At 39.9% G+C, this 20,102-nt stretch overlaps 1 protein-coding gene across 1 annotated transcript in view; it reads left to right on the forward strand.

Moving 5' to 3' along the window:
* LOC132438053 (acyl-coenzyme A synthetase ACSM1, mitochondrial-like) overlaps positions 1 to 20,102 on the forward strand; it is a 46,864-nt gene that overhangs the window by 23,914 nt on the left and 2,848 nt on the right. Inside the window, exons 9-12 of the mRNA XM_060031851.1 lie at positions 1,471 to 1,551; positions 2,094 to 2,195; positions 18,324 to 18,451; positions 19,533 to 19,632. Coding sequence (XP_059887834.1) covers positions 1,471 to 1,551; positions 2,094 to 2,195; positions 18,324 to 18,451; positions 19,533 to 19,632 — 411 coding nt within the window. The remainder of the gene's footprint in view (positions 1 to 1,470; positions 1,552 to 2,093; positions 2,196 to 18,323; positions 18,452 to 19,532; positions 19,633 to 20,102) is intronic.

Here is a 20,102-nt window from a genome sequence, read left to right on the forward strand (position 1 = left end):
TCATCCCTTTACCTGACAGAGGTATGATTGTCTTCTCAGGGCCTGCAGCAAAATAGCCGTTTCAGTCTCAATTGACATACTTGTCTGACATTATTTTGCATAAATTAATAAATAAATAATCAGTTATTGGGTCTGCTTCCAGTCTTGAGAATTGTTAAGACTCTAGGTCTGTCCTTGCTGGTCCACAGTTTGCATTCAGACAAGAAGGGTGAGGTTAGAACTATGCGCTACACCCATGACGCCAGTCCCTTTGCATTAACTATCTGTAACAACAGAATACTCCCCGATACCCGGATGGTGCTTTATTTCTCCAAACATTTTCACACCTATTCACTCATTTCTGCAACATTTTCCACATTAGAGTGTGAGCAGTGACATAGCAAAGGGGAAAGTACTTCCTCTCTCAGGAGCTCAGACCCCAGTTCCGATCTCAGCCTTGCCAGTTATAGGCTTCGAGACTGTTGGCATATCACTGAATCTTGCAGAGTCTAGCTTCCCCATCTCCAAAATGGAAATATAATGCCAGTCTTGCCAGGTTATGATAAGGTAAAAGAAAGAAAGTATACAAAGCTCTGGGCACAGTGTCTAACCCCTATTGCAGCTATGGTTGTCACTGTTGTTTTTAGGTAGGTATTGTGTTTAGAGGCTGGGGGTGCAGACATAGATGGGACAATCTCTATTCTCTGAATGCTCATTATCTACTGAGGGAAACAGACAAGCAGGAATACAAGTGTGGGGAAAAATACCACAGAAAGAGAATCTCCCAACTTCCTTTGATTAGGGCCTGAATGATAGCTAGTAGTAGTTGTTTACTGAATACTTGGTGTGTGCCTGGCACACACTCACAAGCACTCTGAGCGATAATGTTATAATTACCCCCATTTGACAGAGGAGGAGATCAAGGGGGATTACTTGGTACATAGCTAGTGAGTGGTGGAGTCAGGGTTCAAACCTTGGTCTCCCTGTGTGTAAAGCGCTTAACTTTAGGAAAGTGATAATTTAGAGAACCATAAAGAAGGAATAAGGTTCATCAGGAAGACATGGCGGTAGGGGAACAACGTGAACAATCTGAATAATCTCAGCACAGCTCTGAGAAGCAGTTGAGGCAGCTACAAGTAAATGGTTGTGAAATATACTCATGGCCCTGCCCAGCAAAGGGACACACGTCTGGCATACACTGGGCACTCCACACCCTACGTTACATGCCCACAGCCCTGGGCTCACTCCTCTGCTTCTTCATGGCCTCTCCCACTGGACTCTGTAGCCCCAGCACCGGGCTCAGGCCCAGTCCATGTCAGGTGCAGTGAATGTCTGCTGACTAGAGTGGGGTCGATGGCTTCTAGCTTCTCCACGAGGGCTCTTTGCACAGCATCAAATGACATTTGTAAGCAAGGATGCTGTGTTTGATTCTTGCTGCTTTGTGATTAGCCTGGAGTCTTGGCCAACCCCCGTTCTCTTCTTTGCGAACAGGGAACAACTTGTGGCACTCTCCGGGGGATGAAGATCAAGCCGGGTTCCTTGGGGAAGGCCATCCCACCCTACGATATTCAGGTCTGGTGGTAAAGACATTGGCACAGAGCAGTTAGTGCTCGGCTGGGGTTGGACCATTGTGTGACACGAGGTGACAGAACCAGTCATGCCTCCCGGTTGCCCTTCCTCTTCTCCGCCTACTTTTCCTCCAGTTTCCTGGGGAGTTTTCAGTTGAGAACTGCAGTGTCCTGGGCGTGAGCGCAGCTTGCCAGGACACCAGAGGCCTCATGCATCGAGCCTGGAAAAGAGTACTTGCAGTAGCACAGGCAGCTCTCTCCACTGCGGGTGCCTTTAGTTTTTCCTGATCCGTGTTTTCTCGCTTGAAGACACATTTGTGATGTCTATATATGCATGAAACACATAGACCCGTGGCTTGGGTTCCACCATTTGCTGATTTCAAAGACTTTTGACAGTTTTATTCTATTTTCTGACAGGGCTCCTCTACCACAACCCCCTCCTCCAATAACCCCCACTGTGTCACATGAATGAGCCAGGCAGTGTTTGGGTGGGGCAGGAGTGTTGGGGATCCCTGCAGGGTGGGATTCACAGGCCTCTTGCTCCAGATCATTGATGACAAGGGCAACATCCTGCCGCCCAACACTGAAGGAAACATTGGCATCAGGATCAAGCCCACCAGGCCCATAGGCATCTTCATGTGCTATGAGGTAAGGACACCCCATCTGCCCCCACACCGCCCAAGAATCCTTGCAGGGAGCTGTGTAGGTGCCAAGGGACTGGACTCAACTCTGCATGTTGAGACTTCTTCCTTCTTCCTTTATTCACTCCAAGTCAATGAAACCTGTTCTAATTAATCTCAAAGCTCATAGTGTGTTCCCACATCCCTTTCTGTCATAACCCATCTGGCACTTATGGGCTGACTGTTGGGGTAGAAAACAGCCTGGCTTCAGAACCACCAGACTTGGGGTCCACTGATGTCTTGTGGTCAAGAATGCTGGCTTTGACTGGGTTCACATGATACCACCGCACTTACCAACAGGGTGCAAACAAATCTATTATACTCGCTGAGCCTCCAGGGGCGCTATTATCCCCGCTTTAAAGAGGAAGAAACTGCAGATTAGAAGCTTAACGTTTCTTTCCCATGTCAAATAAATGGCAGGCCTAGGATTCAAAGTGGTGTGTTTTGGACCCCAAACTCTAAATGAGAAATCCAGGGACTACAGAAACCTACAATAGAGTATAAGGAAACCTGCTGTAACTCTTCATCAGACAAACCCTAGCTAGCAGTGCCCACTAAGAGGAAAACCTCAGCTTCCAAGATGGACCGCAGAAGGGTAGACAGACCCTGAAATTGATCTCAGACCCCATCTCCTTTCTACAAAGTCACAGCCACTGGTGTCACTGTTGTGCTCACACTGTGGCCTTGGGTGGGTGGGTGGGGCCCTGTCCCTCTGTGGTACTATTGTCCAGAAGCAATCATGCAAGCCTTAGCCTTAATTCTCAGTAGCACAGTGTAAAGGTTGGATAAAAGGGAAAATGAACACAGAGTAACAGGTATCTAGATCAGCAGTTCTTAATACTGCCTGCACGTTAGAATCGTTTGAGGGATTCTGTTTTTTTAAATACTTGGATCCAACCACAGAGATTCTGGTTAAATTGAACTGGCATGGTCCAAAGCCATGACTTAAAAAAAATTGTACATAACATATTTTATTTAGCAAAGATGTCTTGGCATATGGCCACACTGATTTCCTTCATTTCACATGTTCTCATGGCATTGAGACATGTCACTCTACCTTTGAGATTTGTGGGCTTATATTCTGTTCTTTTATTTTCTTTTTATTGAGGCATATATATATATATATATATATATATATATATATATGATATAAAATTTACCCTTTTCACCATTCCTGAGCATACCGTTCAGTAGCACTGAGTAAAATTTACAATATTGCACAACCGTCACCACCATGCATCTGCAGACAATTTCCTCCATCCCAAGAAGCAATTCTGTTCCCATTAGACAACAGCTGCCTAGTCCCCATCTCCCCGCAGCTGGTAACCTCTAATGGTACTTTTTGTCTTTAAGAACTTGCCTATTTTAGTTACCTCATATAAGTGGAATCATACAACGTTTGCCCTTTTGTGTCTGGCTTATTTCACTTAGCACCATGTTTTCAAGGTTCATCCATGTTTTAGCAAACTGTCATCTTTTGAGACTGAATAATATTCCATTGTATGTATATACCAAGTTTTGATGGACATTGGGTTGTTTCCACCTTTTGGCCTTTGTGAATAATGCTGCTATGAACACTGATTGTGCAAGTAACTCTTTGGGTCCCTGCTTTCCCTTCTTTTGGTTATATACCCAGAAATGGAATTGCTAGATCATATGGTAATTCTGTTTAACTTTTTGAGGAATTGCCATACATGTTTTCCACATGCACAAGGCTTTTCATTTCCTCATATCCTTACACTCACTTGCTATTTTCAGTTTATTTTTAATAATGGCCATTCTAATGGGTTTGAAGTGGTAACTCATTGTGGTTTTGATTGACATTTCTCTAATGACTAGCATCTTTTCATGTTCTTATTGGCCATTTGTATATCTTCGGAGAATTGTCTATTCAAGTTCTTTGCCCATTTTTAATTGGGTTGTTCATTTTTCTGTTGTTGTTGTTTCTAAGTTGTAAGAGTTCTTTATGTAGGCTGGATATTAATACCTTATCAGATATGCAAATTATATGCTTTGCAAATATTTTCTCCCATTGTCTTTTCACTTTCTTGATAGTATCCTATGACATACAAAGTTTTCAAATTTGGTGAACATTTTATGTATTCAATATTTGTCTTTTATTTCCTGTGCTTTTGGTGTCATATTCAAGAAATCATTGTGAAATCCAAGGCAAGATTTTCCTCTGTGTTTTCTTCCAAGAGTTTCATAAGCTCAGCTCTTACATTTAAGTTTTTGATCTATTTTGAATTAATTTTTGTGTATGATATAAGGTAACTTCATTCTTTTGCATGTGGTCATCCACGTTTCCGAGCACCATTTGTTAAAAAGACTGTCTTTCCCACTGAATAGTCTTGGCACCCTTGCCTAAAATCAATTGACAGTATATGTGAGGGTTACTTTTTGGGTTCTCTATGCTCTTCCAGTGGTCTGTATGTCTCTTTTTATGAACGTATCACATTGTTTTGTTTGCTATAGCTTTGAAGTAAGTTTCTGAAATCAGGAGTGTAAGTTCTCCAACTTTTTTCTCCTTTCTAAAGGTTGTGTTTGCATTTTGGGATCCCTTGAGATTTTATGTGAATTTTAGGATGGGTTTTTCTATGTCTGCAAAAAACACCACTGAAATTTTGATAGGGATTGCATTGAATCTGTAGATAATGTTGGGCAGCATTGTCACCTTAATATTGTCTCAAATCAATGAATACGGGATGCTTTTCCATTTATTTATGTCTTCTTTCTCTTTTTCAGCAGTGATTTTTAATCTTCAGTGTACAAGTCTTTCACCTTCTATACTAAATTTATCCTTAGTATTGTATTCTTATTGATGTTTTTTCTTTTTGGATTGTTAATTGTTAAAGTATAGAACTGCACCTTAAGTTTTGTGCATTGATTTTCTTTCCTATAACTTTGCTGAATTCCTTTATTAGCTCTAACAATTTGTGTGTGTGAGAGAAAGTTTTTTAGGGTTTTGTACATGTAAGATCATGTTATCTGTGAACAGATCTAGTTTTAATTCTGTTTCATTTTGGTGCCTCATTTCTTTTTCTTGCCTAACTGACCTGGGTAAACTTCCAATACTTTGTTTAGTAGAAATGGTGAGATCAGGCTCTCCTGTCTTGTTCCTGATCTTAAGAGAAAATCTTTCAGTCCAGTGAGAATGATGTTAGCTATGCTTTTTTTTTAAATATATGGCCTTTGTCATGTTGAGGATGTTTCCTTCTATTCCTAGTTTCCTTCTATTCTATTTCCTTCTATTCCTATTCCTATTTATTAAATAAACTGCGTGTTTTTATCATGAAAGGGTACTGAATTTTGTTAAATGCTTTCTCTGCATCAATTGAATAGATGTGGGGTCCCCCAGCCCCCACTGTCATTCTATAGCATGGTTCATTACATTGATTGATTTTCATATGTTGAACCAGGAATAAATCCCACTTGGACATGGTATATAATCGTTTTAATATGTTGCTGAATTCTGTTTGCTAGCATTTTGCTGAGAATTTTGCCCCAATTATTCATAAGGGTCTGTAGTGTTCTTTTTTTGTAGTATCTTTGTCTGGATTTGGTGTCAGAGTAATGCTGACCTCATAGATTGAGTTAAGGAGTTTGTTTCTCCCCTTCAATTTTTTGGAAGAGCTTGAGAATAATTGGTATTGATTCTTCTTTAAATGTTCGGGAGTTTTCATCAGTGAAGGCGTCATGTCTGGGGCTTTCTTTTCAGGGTGGGGGGGGATGAGAGTGTTGATTACTGATTCAATCTCCTTACTAGTTATAGGTCTATTCATATTTTTTATTTCTTCATGATTTATTTTTGGTAGATTATGTGTTTCTAGAAATTTGCCTCTTTCATCTAGATTATCCTGTCTTTTGGTGTGTAATTGTTTTAGTGTTCTCTTACAAACTTTTCTTTTTTGGAATGTAAAATGGCTAGTAATATCTCCTCTTGCATTTCCGATTTTAATAATTTGAATCATCTCTTTTTTTCTTAATATAGCTAAACATTTGTCAATTTTGATCTTATCAAAGAACCAACTTTTGGCTTTATTTGTTCCCTCTATTGTTTTCCTATTCGCTATTTTGTTATTTTAGCTCCAAACTTATTTCCTTCTTCTGCTAGCTTTGGATTTAGTTTGCGCCCCTCTTTCTTGTTACTTAAAGTGTTAAGTTATTGACGTGAGATTTTTTTTTTTTCCTAATGTAGGTGTTTAAAATTCCTAAGCAACACTGCTTTTGTTACAATCACAAGCTTTGGTCTGTTGTAGTTTGGTTGTTATTTATCTCCATGTAATTTCTAATTTCCCCTGTGATTTCATTTTTGACTTATTGGTTGTTTAAGACTGTATTGCTTAATTTTCTACATATTTGTGAATTTCTCACTTTTCTTTTTGTTGTTAATTTTAATTTCATTCTATGTGATCAGATAAGATACCTTGTATGATTTCAATCTTCTAAAATGTACTAATCTTTGTTTTGTGGCATATTATGTGACCCATCCTGTAGAATGTTCCATGTACATTTGAGAAAAATGTGTGTTCTGTTGTTCTTAGGCAGGGTATTTTGTATATCGGTCAGATCCAATTGGTGTGTAGTGTTAGTCAAGTCCTCCACTTCATTATTGACCTTCTTTCTGGTTGTTCTATCCATTATTGAAAGTAATATATTGAACTCTCCAAGTGTTATTGTAGAACTGTATATTTCTCCCTTCAATTCCATCAATGTTTATTTTATATAATTTGGAGTTTTGATTTCTCCCTTTAATTCTGTCTATGTTTGCATCATATATTTTGGCACTATGCTGTTAGGTGCATATACGTTTCTGAATGTTATATAGTCTCAGTGAATTAATCTTTTTTTCAATATATAATGTCCATTTATTGTCACTTGTGCCAGTATTCAACTTCAAGTTTATTTTGTCTGATATTATTAGATAGCCACCCTTTTGTCTCCTATTTGTAGGGAATGTCTTTTTCCATCTTTTCAACCTACTTGTGTCTTTGAATCTGAAATGAGTCTCTTATAGACAGTGTAGAGTTGGATCATGTTTTATCATCTATTCTGCAAATCTCTGCCTTTGGATTGGAGAGTTTCACCCATTTACATTTAAAGTAATTATTGATAAGGAAAGACTTACATATGCCATTTTGCTATTCATCTTCTGTATGTCTTAATGCTTTTTTGCCCCTCATTTCCTCCACTACCGTCTTCTTTCTTATTTAGTTGATATTTTTTAGTGACATATTTTGCTTCTCTTCTAATTTCCTTTAGTTTATATTCCTTAGATATTTTCTTCATGGTTACTATGGGGATTACATATAACATCCTAAAATTATAACAATCTAATTTGTATTGATACCAAATTAACTTCAATTACATACAAAAGTTATACTTCTAAGCATTATGGTGGTGTGAGACAATCCCTTTGTCTCTCTCCTTTAACCTACAACTAGTAAAACATCCATAACACAACACCGGTTCCTCTGCTCAACACACCAGGACACAAGAGAGATCTACACATCTGTAATCTGAAGGTGGATGAGTTGGAACACATAGAAGAGGCAGAACCAGTGCCCATGATACTGGCCTCCTGGCTATCATGGCTGAGCCACAGCCCCAGAGAATCCAGCAGCAGCAGCAAAGGTGACACACATGACTCTGGCTTCCAGCTGCAGCAGTGCCCATGGCCACAGAGAACTGGGCAGCAGTAGAAGTGAGCCCCATGACCCCAGTCTCTTCAGCCACAGGAGCACATGAAACTCCAGACCCCTGCTTGTGGTGGTGCCCATGAACATGACAACCTCTGACCCCAGCTTCTACCCCTCCCTCCAACTACCCCCACCGGGGCAGCAGTGGCTGCAACCTAGGCAACCCCAGACACAGCGGAAACTTCTGCCATACCAGTGCTCCTGGTGGTGATGCCAGCAACAGAAGTGACACCAGCAACAGCAAGGCACCAGTGACCCCAGGAGCACAAGAAGCAATTATGAGGGCATGGGGCCACACCTTCCACAGAGACAATGGAAGATGGAAAGTGCAGATTCTCAAATACCACAAGAGGCAGCTCTGGAAAAACGAACCAAAAACCTGGACATGAAAGGAACCTAAGTGTCCATCAACAGATGAATGGATAAAGAAGATGTGGCACATTGGGATTCCCTGGTGGCACAGTGGTTGAGAGTCCGCCTGCCGATGCAGGGAACATGGGTTTGTGCCCCAGTCTGGGAGGATCCCACATGCCATGGAGCGGCTGGGCCCATGAGCCATCGCCGCTGAGCCTGCGCATCTGGAGCCTGTGCTCCGCAACAGGAGGGGCCACAACAGTGAGAGGCCCACGTACCGCAAAAAAAAAAAAAAAAAAAAAAAAAACACACAAGAAGATGTGGCACATATATACAATGGAATATTACTCAGCCATAAAAAGAGACGAAATTGAGTTATTCATAGTGAGGTGGATGGACCTAGAGTCTGTCATACAGAGTGAAGTAAGTCAGGAAGAGAAAAACAAATACCATATGCTAACACATATATATGGAATCTAAGAAAAAAAAAGTCATGAAGAACCTAGGGGTAGGACGGGAATAAAGACACAGACCTACTAGAGAATGGACTTGAGGATATGGGGAGGGGGAAGGGTAAGCTGTGACAAAGTGAGAGAGTGGCATGGACATATATACACTACCAAACGTAAAATAGATAACTAGTGGGAAGCAGCTGCATAGCACAGAGAGATCAGCTCCATGGTTTGTGACTACCTAGAGGGGTGGGATAGGGAAGGAGACGCAAGGGGGAAGAGATATGGTAACATATGTATATGTATAACTGATTCACTTTGTTATAAAGCAGAAACTAACACAACATTGTAAAGCAATTATACTCCAATAAACACGTTAAAAAAAAAAAACACTTGTGCTGTAGAGCCACCTACTTAAAAACAAAGGAAAAACCTCTAGTTACCAATTATTGGTTTGTTAGAAACAAAGTAAGCAAAACTTTATCTATTAAGAAAGGTGTTGGATACTTCAAATGCACTGGCACAGGAACATTTCATCAAGCACCATGAAAAATGACAGCAATGCAGTATACCAAAAAAGAAATGACAATTCTCCAGAAACCAAAGTGAAAATCACAGAAGAGCATGCTTTTAACTAATGGAGAATTCAAAATAGGTATCATGAAGAAACTCACTGAGCTACAAGAAAACTCAGAAAAGCAATTCAATGAGCTCAGGAATAAAGTTGATGAACAGAGGAATACTTTACAAAAGAGATTGGTTACCCTAAAAAAGAAACAAACGAATTCTGGAGCTGAAGAACTCAATAAAATGAGATAAAGACTGTACTAGAAACCACTGGAAATAGAGCAGACCATATGGAAAGGAGAAGTAGTGAGCTCAAAGATAGAAATCTAGAAATGATTCAGGTAGGAGAGAGAAATAAGGTTTTAAAAAATGAAGAAACTCATTAGAAAACATAACATAAGGATAATTGGTATTCCACAAGGAGGAGAGAAGATGAGATCAGAGAGCATATAAAAAAATAAATAATAGCTGAGAACTCCCCAAACCAGGAGAAGGAACTGGATATATGACTCCACAAGCTAACAGAACACCTAATTATCTCAGTGCAAACAGACCTTCTCCAAGGCACATTATATTAAGCTATCAAAATCAATGATAAAAAAAGAATTTTAAAGGCAGTGGGGAAAAAAAGACATTGTCCTGCAAAGGTACCCACATTAGCCTATCAGCAGATTTCTCAGCAGAAACTCTATAGGCCAGGAGAGAGTGGAATGACATACTCAAATTGTTGAAAGATAAAAACTGTCAGCCAAGACTATTCTAACCAGCAAAGTTATCCTTCAGATATGAAGGAGAAATAAAGGTTTTCCCTGACAAACAAAAGTTGAGGGAGTTCATCGCCACTAAACCTGCCTTACAAGAAATGTTGAAAGGAGCTCTTCTACCAAAATGAAAAGACAAAAGCACACAAAACTTAGAGTAAATAGATAGAATCAGAAAATTGCAACTCTACATAAGTTGTTAAACAGTTATAGCATAAAAGGGGGGAAAGCAGTAAAAATAACTAAGGTACTTCAATCTGGTAACACACTTACAGTATAAGAGAAGATAATTTGAGGCACACACACACCAAATATAAAGGGGGAACAGGAAAACGATGGAACCTGTATAGGCAAATGAGATAAGATGTTATCTACAGAAAAAGGGCTGTTTTATTTATGAGACATTTTATACAAACCTCATGGTAACCACAAAACAAAACATAAAAAAAGAATAAGCTGAAGAAAAACAACATAGAAAACCACCAAACTAAAATGGCAGAAAGAAACACAAGGAAAAAAACAAAACAAAACAAAACCCCAAAAAAACCCAAAACAAACAAACAACAAAAAAGTGGCAATACAGAGCGACCAGAAAACAAAAGATAAAATGGCAGAACTAAGTCCTCATATATCATCAGTGATCACCCTAAATGCCAATGGATTAAGGTCACCCATCAAAAGAGACACAGTGGCTGGATGGATTAAAAAACAAGATCCAACTATATTCTGCCTCCAGGAGACTCATCTCAGCTCTAAAAAAAAATAGGCTCTGAGTGAAGGGATGTGAGGTGATACTGCAAGCAAAGGGCAGCCAAAACAAGTGGGTGTAGCTATATTCATAACAGACAAAAGACTTCAAGCCAAGAAAGGTAAGAAGAGCAAAAGATGAACATTACATAATGATAAAGGAGATAACCCTTCAAGAATATACGATATTTATTAATATATATACAGTCAACCCTCCAGATCTGCACGTTTTACATCCACAGATTCAACTACCTGCAGATCAAAAAAAATTCAGAACACAATTCCAGAGAGAAGCAAAAAGCAAATCTAACTTTGTTGTGTGCCGGCAACTATCTGCATAGCATTTACATTGTATTAGGTATTATAAGTAATCTAGAGATGATGTAAACTTTACAGGAAATTGTTTGTACATTATATGCAAATTATAAGAGACTTGAGCATCCTCAAATTTTGGTATCTGCAGGGGTTCCTGGAACTAACGACTGTATACACCTAACCTAGGAGTACCAAAATATATAAAGCGATTATTAACAGATGTAAAGGGAGAAACTGATGGCAGCACAATAATAGTAGGGGACTTTAACACGCCACTTACGTTAATGGGTAGATCATTTAGACAAAAAGTCAACAAGGAAACAATGGCCTTAAATAAAACATTAGACCAAATGGACTGAATAGACGTATATAGAACATTCTATGCAAAAGCAGCAGACTACACATTCTTCTTAAGTGCACATGGAACATTCTCAAGGTTAGGCCATGTGTTTGGACACAAAATAAGTCTTAATAAATTTAAGAAGACTGAAATCCTTTCAAGCATCTTTTCTGAATATAATGGTATGAAACTAGAAATCAACTACAAGAAGAAAGCTAGAAAAGTCACAGATATGTGGAGACTAAACAACATGGTGCTGAACAACTACTGTGTCAAGGGAGAACTTAAAGGAAAAAATTAAAAATACCTTAAGACAACTAAAAATAAAAGTATAACATACCAAAATCTATGGGTTGCAGCAAAACTGGTATTAAGAGGGAAGTTTATAGTGATACAGGCCTACGTCAAGAAGCAAAAAAAGTCTCAAACTATTTAACCTTACACTTAAAGGAGCTAGCAAAAGAATAGGTGAAGCCCAAAGACAGTAGAAGGAAGGAAATATTAAAAATAAGAGCAGAAACAAATGCAATAGATACTTAAAAGACAATAGAAAAGATCAATGAAAGAAAGAGCTGGTTCTTTGAAAAGATAAACAAAATTGACAAACCCGTAGCTCAACTCACAGGAAAAAAGAGAGAAGGCACTGATAAAATAAAAAACAAAAGAGGCGTAGTAACAATGGATACTACAGAAATACAAAAGATTATGAGAATATTATGAAAAAAAATGGACAACCTAGAATAAATGGAAACATTCTTAGAATCATGCAACCTTCTAAGATTGAATCATGAAGAAATAGAAAATCTGGATAGACTGATCAACATTAAGGAGATTGAAACAGTAATTGAAAACCTCCCAAAAAGCCAGATGGCTGCACTGGTGAATTCTACCAAACATTCAAAGAAGATTTAATACCTATCATATTCAAACTATTCCAAAAAATTGAAGAGGAAGGATGGTTTCCCAACTCATTTTACAAGGCCAACATTAGACTGATACCAAACCAGACAAGGATAACACACACAACAAATAAAATTTCAAGCCAGTATCTCTGATGAACATAGATGCAAAAGTTATCAACAAAATATTAGCAAACTGGGCTTCCCTGGTGGTGCAGTAGCTGAGAGTCTGCCTGCCAATGCAGGGGACACGGGTTCGAGCCCTGGTCTGGGAGGATCCCACATGCCGCGGAGCAACTAGTCCCGTGAGCCACAACTACTGAGCCTGCGCGTCTGGAGCCTGTGCTCTGCAACGAGAGGCTGCAACGGTGAGAGGACCGTGCACTGTGATGAAGAGTGGCCCCTGCTCGCCACAACTAGAGAAAGCCCTCGCACAGAAACAAAGACCCAACACAGCCAAAAATAAATAATTTTAAAAAAAAATTAGCAAACCTAATACAACAGTATGTTAAAAGGATTATACACCATGATGGAGTGGGACTTATTACAGGGATCCAAGGATGGCTCAATATATGCAAATTAAGCAATGTGATACACCACATTAACAAAGAATAAAAATCATATGATTATCTCTACAGTTGCAGAAAAATCAGTTGACAATGTTTAACATCCATTTATGATTAAAAATAACTCTCAATAAAGTGGGTATGGAAGGAATATACCTCAACATAATAAAGCCCATTTATGACAAACCCACAGCTAAAACCATACTCAACAGTGAGACACTGAAAGCCATCCCTCTAAAATCAGGAAGAAGATGAGGATGAGCATCCTCGCCCCTCTTATTCAACATAGTATTGGAAGTTCTAATCACAGCAGATAGGCAAGAAAAAGAAATAAAAGTCATCCAAATTGGAAAGGTGACAAATTTTACTTGTCACCTTATTTGTAGATGACATGATTTTATATGTAGAAAACCCTAAAGACTCCACCAAAAACAATTGCAACTAATAAATGAAAAGAGGAAAGTTGCAGGGTACAAAATCAGTATACAAAAATCTGTTGCATTTATATATAATAACAATGAACTAGCAGAAGAATACATTAAGAAAAAAATCCCATTTACAATCACAACAAGTAGAATAAAATCCTTAGGAATAAATTTAACTAAGGAGGTGGAAGACCTGTACACTAAAAACTATAAGACATTGTTGAAAGAAATTGAAGAAGAAGCAAAGAAATGGAAAACTAGTTCATACTCATGCATTGGAAGGAATAACATTGTTAAAATGTTCATTTTACCTAAAGTAATCTGCAACTTCAGTGCAATCCATATCAAAATCACAATAACATTTTTCACAGAAATAGAACAAAGAATTCTACATTTGTCTGGAACCACAAAAGACCCCAAGTAGCCAAAGCAATCCTCACTGAGAAAATAGAACAAAGTGGGAGGTATCACACTTGCTGATTTCAAATCATACTACAAAGTTATACTATTCAAAATAATTTGGCAGAAAAACAGACACATAGATCAATGGAAATATTTGAGAGCCCAGAAATAAACTCACACATATATGGACAACAAATTTATGACAAGGGAGCCAAGAATCTACAATGGAGAAAAGAAAGTCTCTTTAATAAATGATGTTGGGAAAGCTGGACAGCCACAGACAAAAGAGTGAAACTAGACCACTATCTGACGTCATACACAAAAATTAACTCAAAATGGATTAAAAAACTTGAATGTAAGACCTAAAACCATAAAACTCCTAGAAGAAAACATAGACAGTGTGCTCTTTGACATTGGTCTTAGCAACATATTTTTGGCGATGTCTCCTCGGGTAAGGGCAACAAAAACAAAAGTAAACAAATGGAACTACACCAAACTAAAAAGCTTCTGCACAACAAATGAAACCATCAACAAAACAGAGAAGTTCAAATACCTGTGATTTCATTCATATGTGGAATATTAAAAAAACAAACAAACAAAACAAAAGCATAGATATGGAGATCATATTAATGGTTATCAGAGAGGATGGGGGTTGGAGGGCAAAGTGAGTAAAGAGGGTCAATTGTATGGTAAAAGATGGAAACTAGAGTTTTTGTGGTGAGCGTGCTGTAGTGTATAAAGAAGTCAAATTATAATGTATGCATGAAACATATGATGTTATAAACCAATGCTACCTCATTAAAAACATGTAAGCATTAAAGAAACAAAAACAAGAAACTCTACTTCCATAGAGCTTTGTCCCCTCTTTCTGATACTGATTCCATAAATTATATCTTTGTACACTGTGTACCCAAAAATATAGACTTAGAATTTTTTATAAATTAAAAAAAATACTATAGAAAATTAAAAGTGGAGTCACAAATCAAAATTACAGTAATATTGGCTTTTACATTTGCCCACACACTTAACTTTTCCAAAGATATCTTTATATGGATTTGACACATGTCTAGAGTCTTTTCATTTTAACCTGTAGGAATCCCTTTACCATATCTGCTAGGGCAAGTCTAGTGGCAATGAACGCCCTCAGCTTTTATCTGAAAATATCTTAATTTCTCCCTCATTTTTAAGGAGCGTTTTGAAGGCAGGATAGAGAAGTCTTGATTGACAGGTTTTTTTTTTTCAACACTTTAAATATGTAATCCCACCACTTCTGGCCTTCAAGGTTTCCTGTGAGAATCAGCTGATAATCTTACTGAGGATCCTTGTATGTGATGAGTCACTTCTCTTGCTGTTTTCAAGATTCTATTTGGCTTCCAATATTGTGATTTTTATGTATCCTGGTGTGGGTCTCTTGAGATTATCTTATTGGATTTCTTTGAACTTCTTGTATTTGTAAATTCATGTGTTTCATTACATTTGAGAAGATTTTGCCCCTATATCTTCAAATACTATTCCTGTCCCCTTCTATGTCTCATTTCCTTCTCTCATAATGCACATGTTTGTCTGCTCGATGGTGTCATGCAAGTCCATTAGGCGCTGTTTGCTTTTCTTCAATTTTTTTCCTGTTTGCTCCTCAGACCCAATAACTTCTATTGTTCTGTCTTCAACTCTCTGATTCTTTCTTATTCCTGTTTTAAACTGCTGCCAAACACTTCAGTGAACTTTTTGTTTTAGTTATTGCCCTTTTCTAGAACGTCTGTTTGGTGCCTTCCCATAATTTCCATCTCGTTGTTGATATTCTCATTTTGTCCACATGTCACTTTTCTGACTTCTTGTAGTGCTTTGTCCATTTCTTCCTTTACCTCTGTGACCACATTTAACAAACTTGATTTAAACTGTTTGTCTAGTAAGTCTTATGTCTGGGCTTCCTCAGGGGTGGTTTCTGTCAATTAATTTCATTCCTTTGAATGAGGCATGATGTTTTTAAATATTTATTTATTTTATTTATCTATTTTTTACTTTTGGCTGTGTAGGGTCTTAGTGCAATACACAGGATCATTGTTGTGGCATGTGGGATCTTTTGTTGCAGTGTGCGGGCTTCTTTCTAGTTGTGGTGTGTGGATTTTCTCTCTCTAGTTATGGTGCACAGGCTCCAGGGTGTGTGGGCTCCGTAGTTTGCAGCATGAGGACTGCCTAGTTGAGGCAAACGTGCTCAGTAGTTGTGGTGCGTGGGCTTAGTTGCCCCACGGCATGTGGGATCTTAGTTCCCCGACCAAGGATCGAACCCGTTTCTCCTGCATTGGAAGGTGGATTCTTTACTACTGGACCACCAGGGAAGTCCTGAGGCATGATTTCTGTTTCATTGTATGTCTTGTAATTTTTCGTTGAATATTGGGCCTCTCACTATTACAATGTGGTAACTCTGGAAATCAGATTCTCCTGCTTCCCTGGGGGTTGGGGTGTCTGGGGTTTTGTTGTTGTTCTTGTTTTGTTTTGTTGACTGTTGAAGCCTATAACAGTATGTTTGTTTTGAGACGTTTCCAAACTCTTCTTGCAACGACAATTATTGGCCATGTGTGATCACACTGAAGTTTCTGATCATTTAGCTCATGTTCAGCTAATGTTTTGACAGAGATTTTCTTGAGTGTCAAGAGGTCAAACAAACAAAAATACCAATAACAACAAAAAGGAGAGAACCACCAATGTACAAGTTAGGTCTGTGCTGGGGTACTCCTTCACCACTTAGCTCAGCTTGCTCTGCGCCTAGAGATCAGTCTGAGGTGAAACCTTAAGGTCTTCTTAGGACTCTTGTGAGCACACGTCTTGCTCAGGTATGCACATGGTTTTCTAAATACCGCCATGTGCACAGCTGTCTTGAATATCCTAATTTCTTGAAAGAATCTCACCCCAGCTTCTCCTCCAGACCTTGATGATCTATTGTATATCTCCACCCATAATTTCTTACCTTAGGCACCTTTTAGTTTTGTAGTCTTCCAGGTAGCTTCTATGAACAGTGCCTATTGCTCTTCCCACTTATATTCTGAGTTACATGAACTGCGTGCCTTGCACCAGTCCTCACATTATCCCCAGACAGTTTACAACAGGTGTGTACAATAATTTGCAAATGAGATCTTCTCTGCTGTCTCTGGTTGGAGCAGGGGAACTGGGAACTGGGCTGCCATCTGCTCAAGACCAAAACTGCCATGCAGGAGAAAGGCTGAAGCAAGAGTGAATAAAATGTCACAAAACTTTGTACCACTTTTAAGATGGCTTTTTCTTGATTGGGTATTTATAAGGTTGTTTTAAGCCTTTGACTCTTTCCCAGACGTTGTACATAGTCAATTCAACTTCTTGTACTTTTTTTTTAGTTTTTTGGGGGAAATGAGACCTTAAATCTTCCTCATTTGCCATGTTTTCTTGACATCACCCACCAGTAGCACTTTTTAAAAGTAGTCAAGGTGAAGAACTCAATTAGGTGCCTCTGTAGACTCTGACCCTCTCTGTGTGGTAGATGTGATACTATTCTCCTACCATTCAGGAGCTCTTCAATGGCTCTGAGATCTACTTCCAAGAAGTTCAGGCCCGGAGAGACAAAGGAATTCCTTCCCTGGGTGTGGGAGTCCCATCTGCAAGGTTCCAATCTCTGACCCTACCTCAGATGATTGACATCAAGAAATATCATTTCCTTCAGGGAAGACGTGTCCACAGGGATGTGTCAGGTCAACTGTATCAGAGTACACTGAGACAGACAGCAGTTCAAATGGTACATGAATTGGGGGTGGGACTTTTTCTGTACCCTTTGATGTGGTGTCTCCTAAATTTCAGTCATTCAAGTCCACGTCAACTATTTTCTGCCACATCCATGCACCATGTATATTATTACTTACATTATTTTTCACTTTAAATCAAATTACTTTAAAGCATTTGTTTAAAACAGAATTTGATCTGGTATCTCAAGTGGAAAACAGTATCTCTTGCCAAAAACCGGAGGCAATGGGCTTCCCTGTTGGCGTAGTGGTTTAGAGTCCGCCTGCCAATGCACGGGACACGGGTTCGATCCCTGGTACAGGAAGATCCCTCATGCTGCGGAGCAGCTAAACCTATGTCCCACAACTACTGAGCCTGCACTCTAGAGCCCGTGAGCCACAACTACTGAGCCCACGTGCCACAACTACTGAAGCTCGCACACCTAGAGCTTGTGCTCCAAAACAAGAGAAGCTGCCGCAATGAGAAGCCCGTGAAGTGCAACAAAGAGTAGCCCCGCTCGCCGCAACTAGAGAAAGCCCGTGTGCAGCAATGAAGACCCAACCCAGCCAAAAATAAATAAATAAATAAATAAAAATTTTTTAAAAATTGTTCTTAAAATTGGTTTAACATTGTTCACTAATCGACCAGTAGCATGCATTGAGTGCTTGCATGTCATGAAAGTAGACTCAGAGAGATTATAAAAATTGCCCAGGTGCCAGGTAGAGCCAGAAGCAGGATTCAAACCCAGTTCTGAGCTCAGTGTTGTAGCTCATCATCTCTAAACTCACTGTGTTTGACAGAGTAGTGTCGTTGTCTTTGCAGAGTAACCCGGTGAAGACAGCCGAAGTGGAGTGTGGGGACTTTTACAACAGTGGGGACAGAGCAACTGTTGATGCAGAGGGCTACTTCTGGTTCCTGGGGAGAGCTGATGATGTCATCAATGCCTCCGGGTAGGTGTGGCTGACGCTGAACCAGAAGGTACCACCCTCACGAGCCTGGTGGGAGGTAGCATGCCCAGACATTCCTTCATGCCTTGGTGATGGACTCTCAGCCTAACTCTGAACCAAAGTAAGACATCATGCAAGCTAAAGGCACTGGGAAGGAAGACTTGACTTTGGTCCCTATTTGTTGAGGGAGCTTATTCTGTGTGCTCCTGTAGTGAACCACATGTCACAGAAGCACATAACAACGGCAATAATAAAATTGACCTTTCTGGAATACGTATTATGTGACCGTACTCTCTGTAGAGCTTTATACGAACCACCTCCCAATGCTGTAAGGTAGATGTGATTATGCCCATTTTATTTTATTTTTTGGGGGGGCGGGGAGGGTGTGTTTATGGAGGCCCCAAGTGTGCGGCATGCAGGATCTCGGTTCCCCGAGCGGGGATTGAACCCGTGCTCCCTGCAGTGGGAGCACGTAGCCCTAACCCCTGGACAGCCAGGGAATTCCCATGATTATGCCCATTTTACATGAGCAAATGGAGTCAGTGACCAGTGAAAAACTTTGCCTGAAGTTTCAAAGACAGTACATGGTGCAGCCCAGATTTGAACAAAGGCGGTCTGACTCCAAGTCTGTTGTTCCTAACTCTTACATGATTTATAAAGAAAAAAATTGACACGTTACACTAGAAAAACATGTTTTCTTGGGAATTTCAGGAAAATTGTGTTTGTTGTTTTTCATTTCTAAAACCAATGCTGATATAGTGAGGAACAGGCTGTAAAATTTGTACAAATGTTTAAGCTAAGGAGTTTTCATGCCAGGGGAAGCTGCTTGAGCTTGAGCCAAGCCCCAGAGCTCTGGGAGGATGAAGCATTCACCCCCTCTCTCACCTGGGGGGCACCTGAGCCTTGTATTTCTTAGCATGGAACGTTCAGGACTTCACATTTCAGTCCCATTACACAGGCCCTGGCGCCCTGTGACAGATACCCTCCGTGCCAAGGGAAGTTGTGTCTCTCCAAAAGATGCGATCTGAGGAACTGGGTCACCCTCGCCCGGGAATTGGCTCAGAAGGAACCATTGGTCCTGCAGGTACCGCATTGGGCCGGCAGAAGTGGAGAACGCCCTGGCAGAGCACCCAGCGGTGGCTGAGTCCGCTGTGGTGAGCAGCCCGGACCCGATTCGAGGGGAGGTGAGGAACGGGACGTGGAGGTCATCGTGGCTGGGCGTGGGGCTGGGAAGGCAGGTGAGGGGAAAACTTCCCGGCCATACCTACCCAGCCTTGGACCTAGGGTGAAGCGAGGGCATGGTTGATGTGCATGTGCAGTTACACGATGTGGTCAGCAGGGGGCACTGTGGCCTCATCTGTGACTGAAACGATGCTGATAGTGAATGCTGCTGCTGCTGCCATCTAGCAGTTAATCAGCTCTTACTGGGTGTCAGCTCATTTATCCCTCACAGAACACAATGAATTAAGGACTCTTTTAATACCTTTATGCAGAGAAGGAAACAGAGGCATAAAGAGGTTAAATAACTTGCCTGGATTACACAGCTAATAAGTGGTGGGAAATTGAGCACTCTGGCTCCAGAGCATGCATCCTTGATTCAACAAGTGTTTATTGAACACCTTCTATGTACAATCCGTGAGAAGTTAAATGAGGA

This window comes from Delphinus delphis, chromosome 15, assembly GCF_949987515.2.
Source record: "Delphinus delphis chromosome 15, mDelDel1.2, whole genome shotgun sequence".
Taxonomy (NCBI): Eukaryota; Metazoa; Chordata; class Mammalia; order Artiodactyla; family Delphinidae; genus Delphinus; species Delphinus delphis.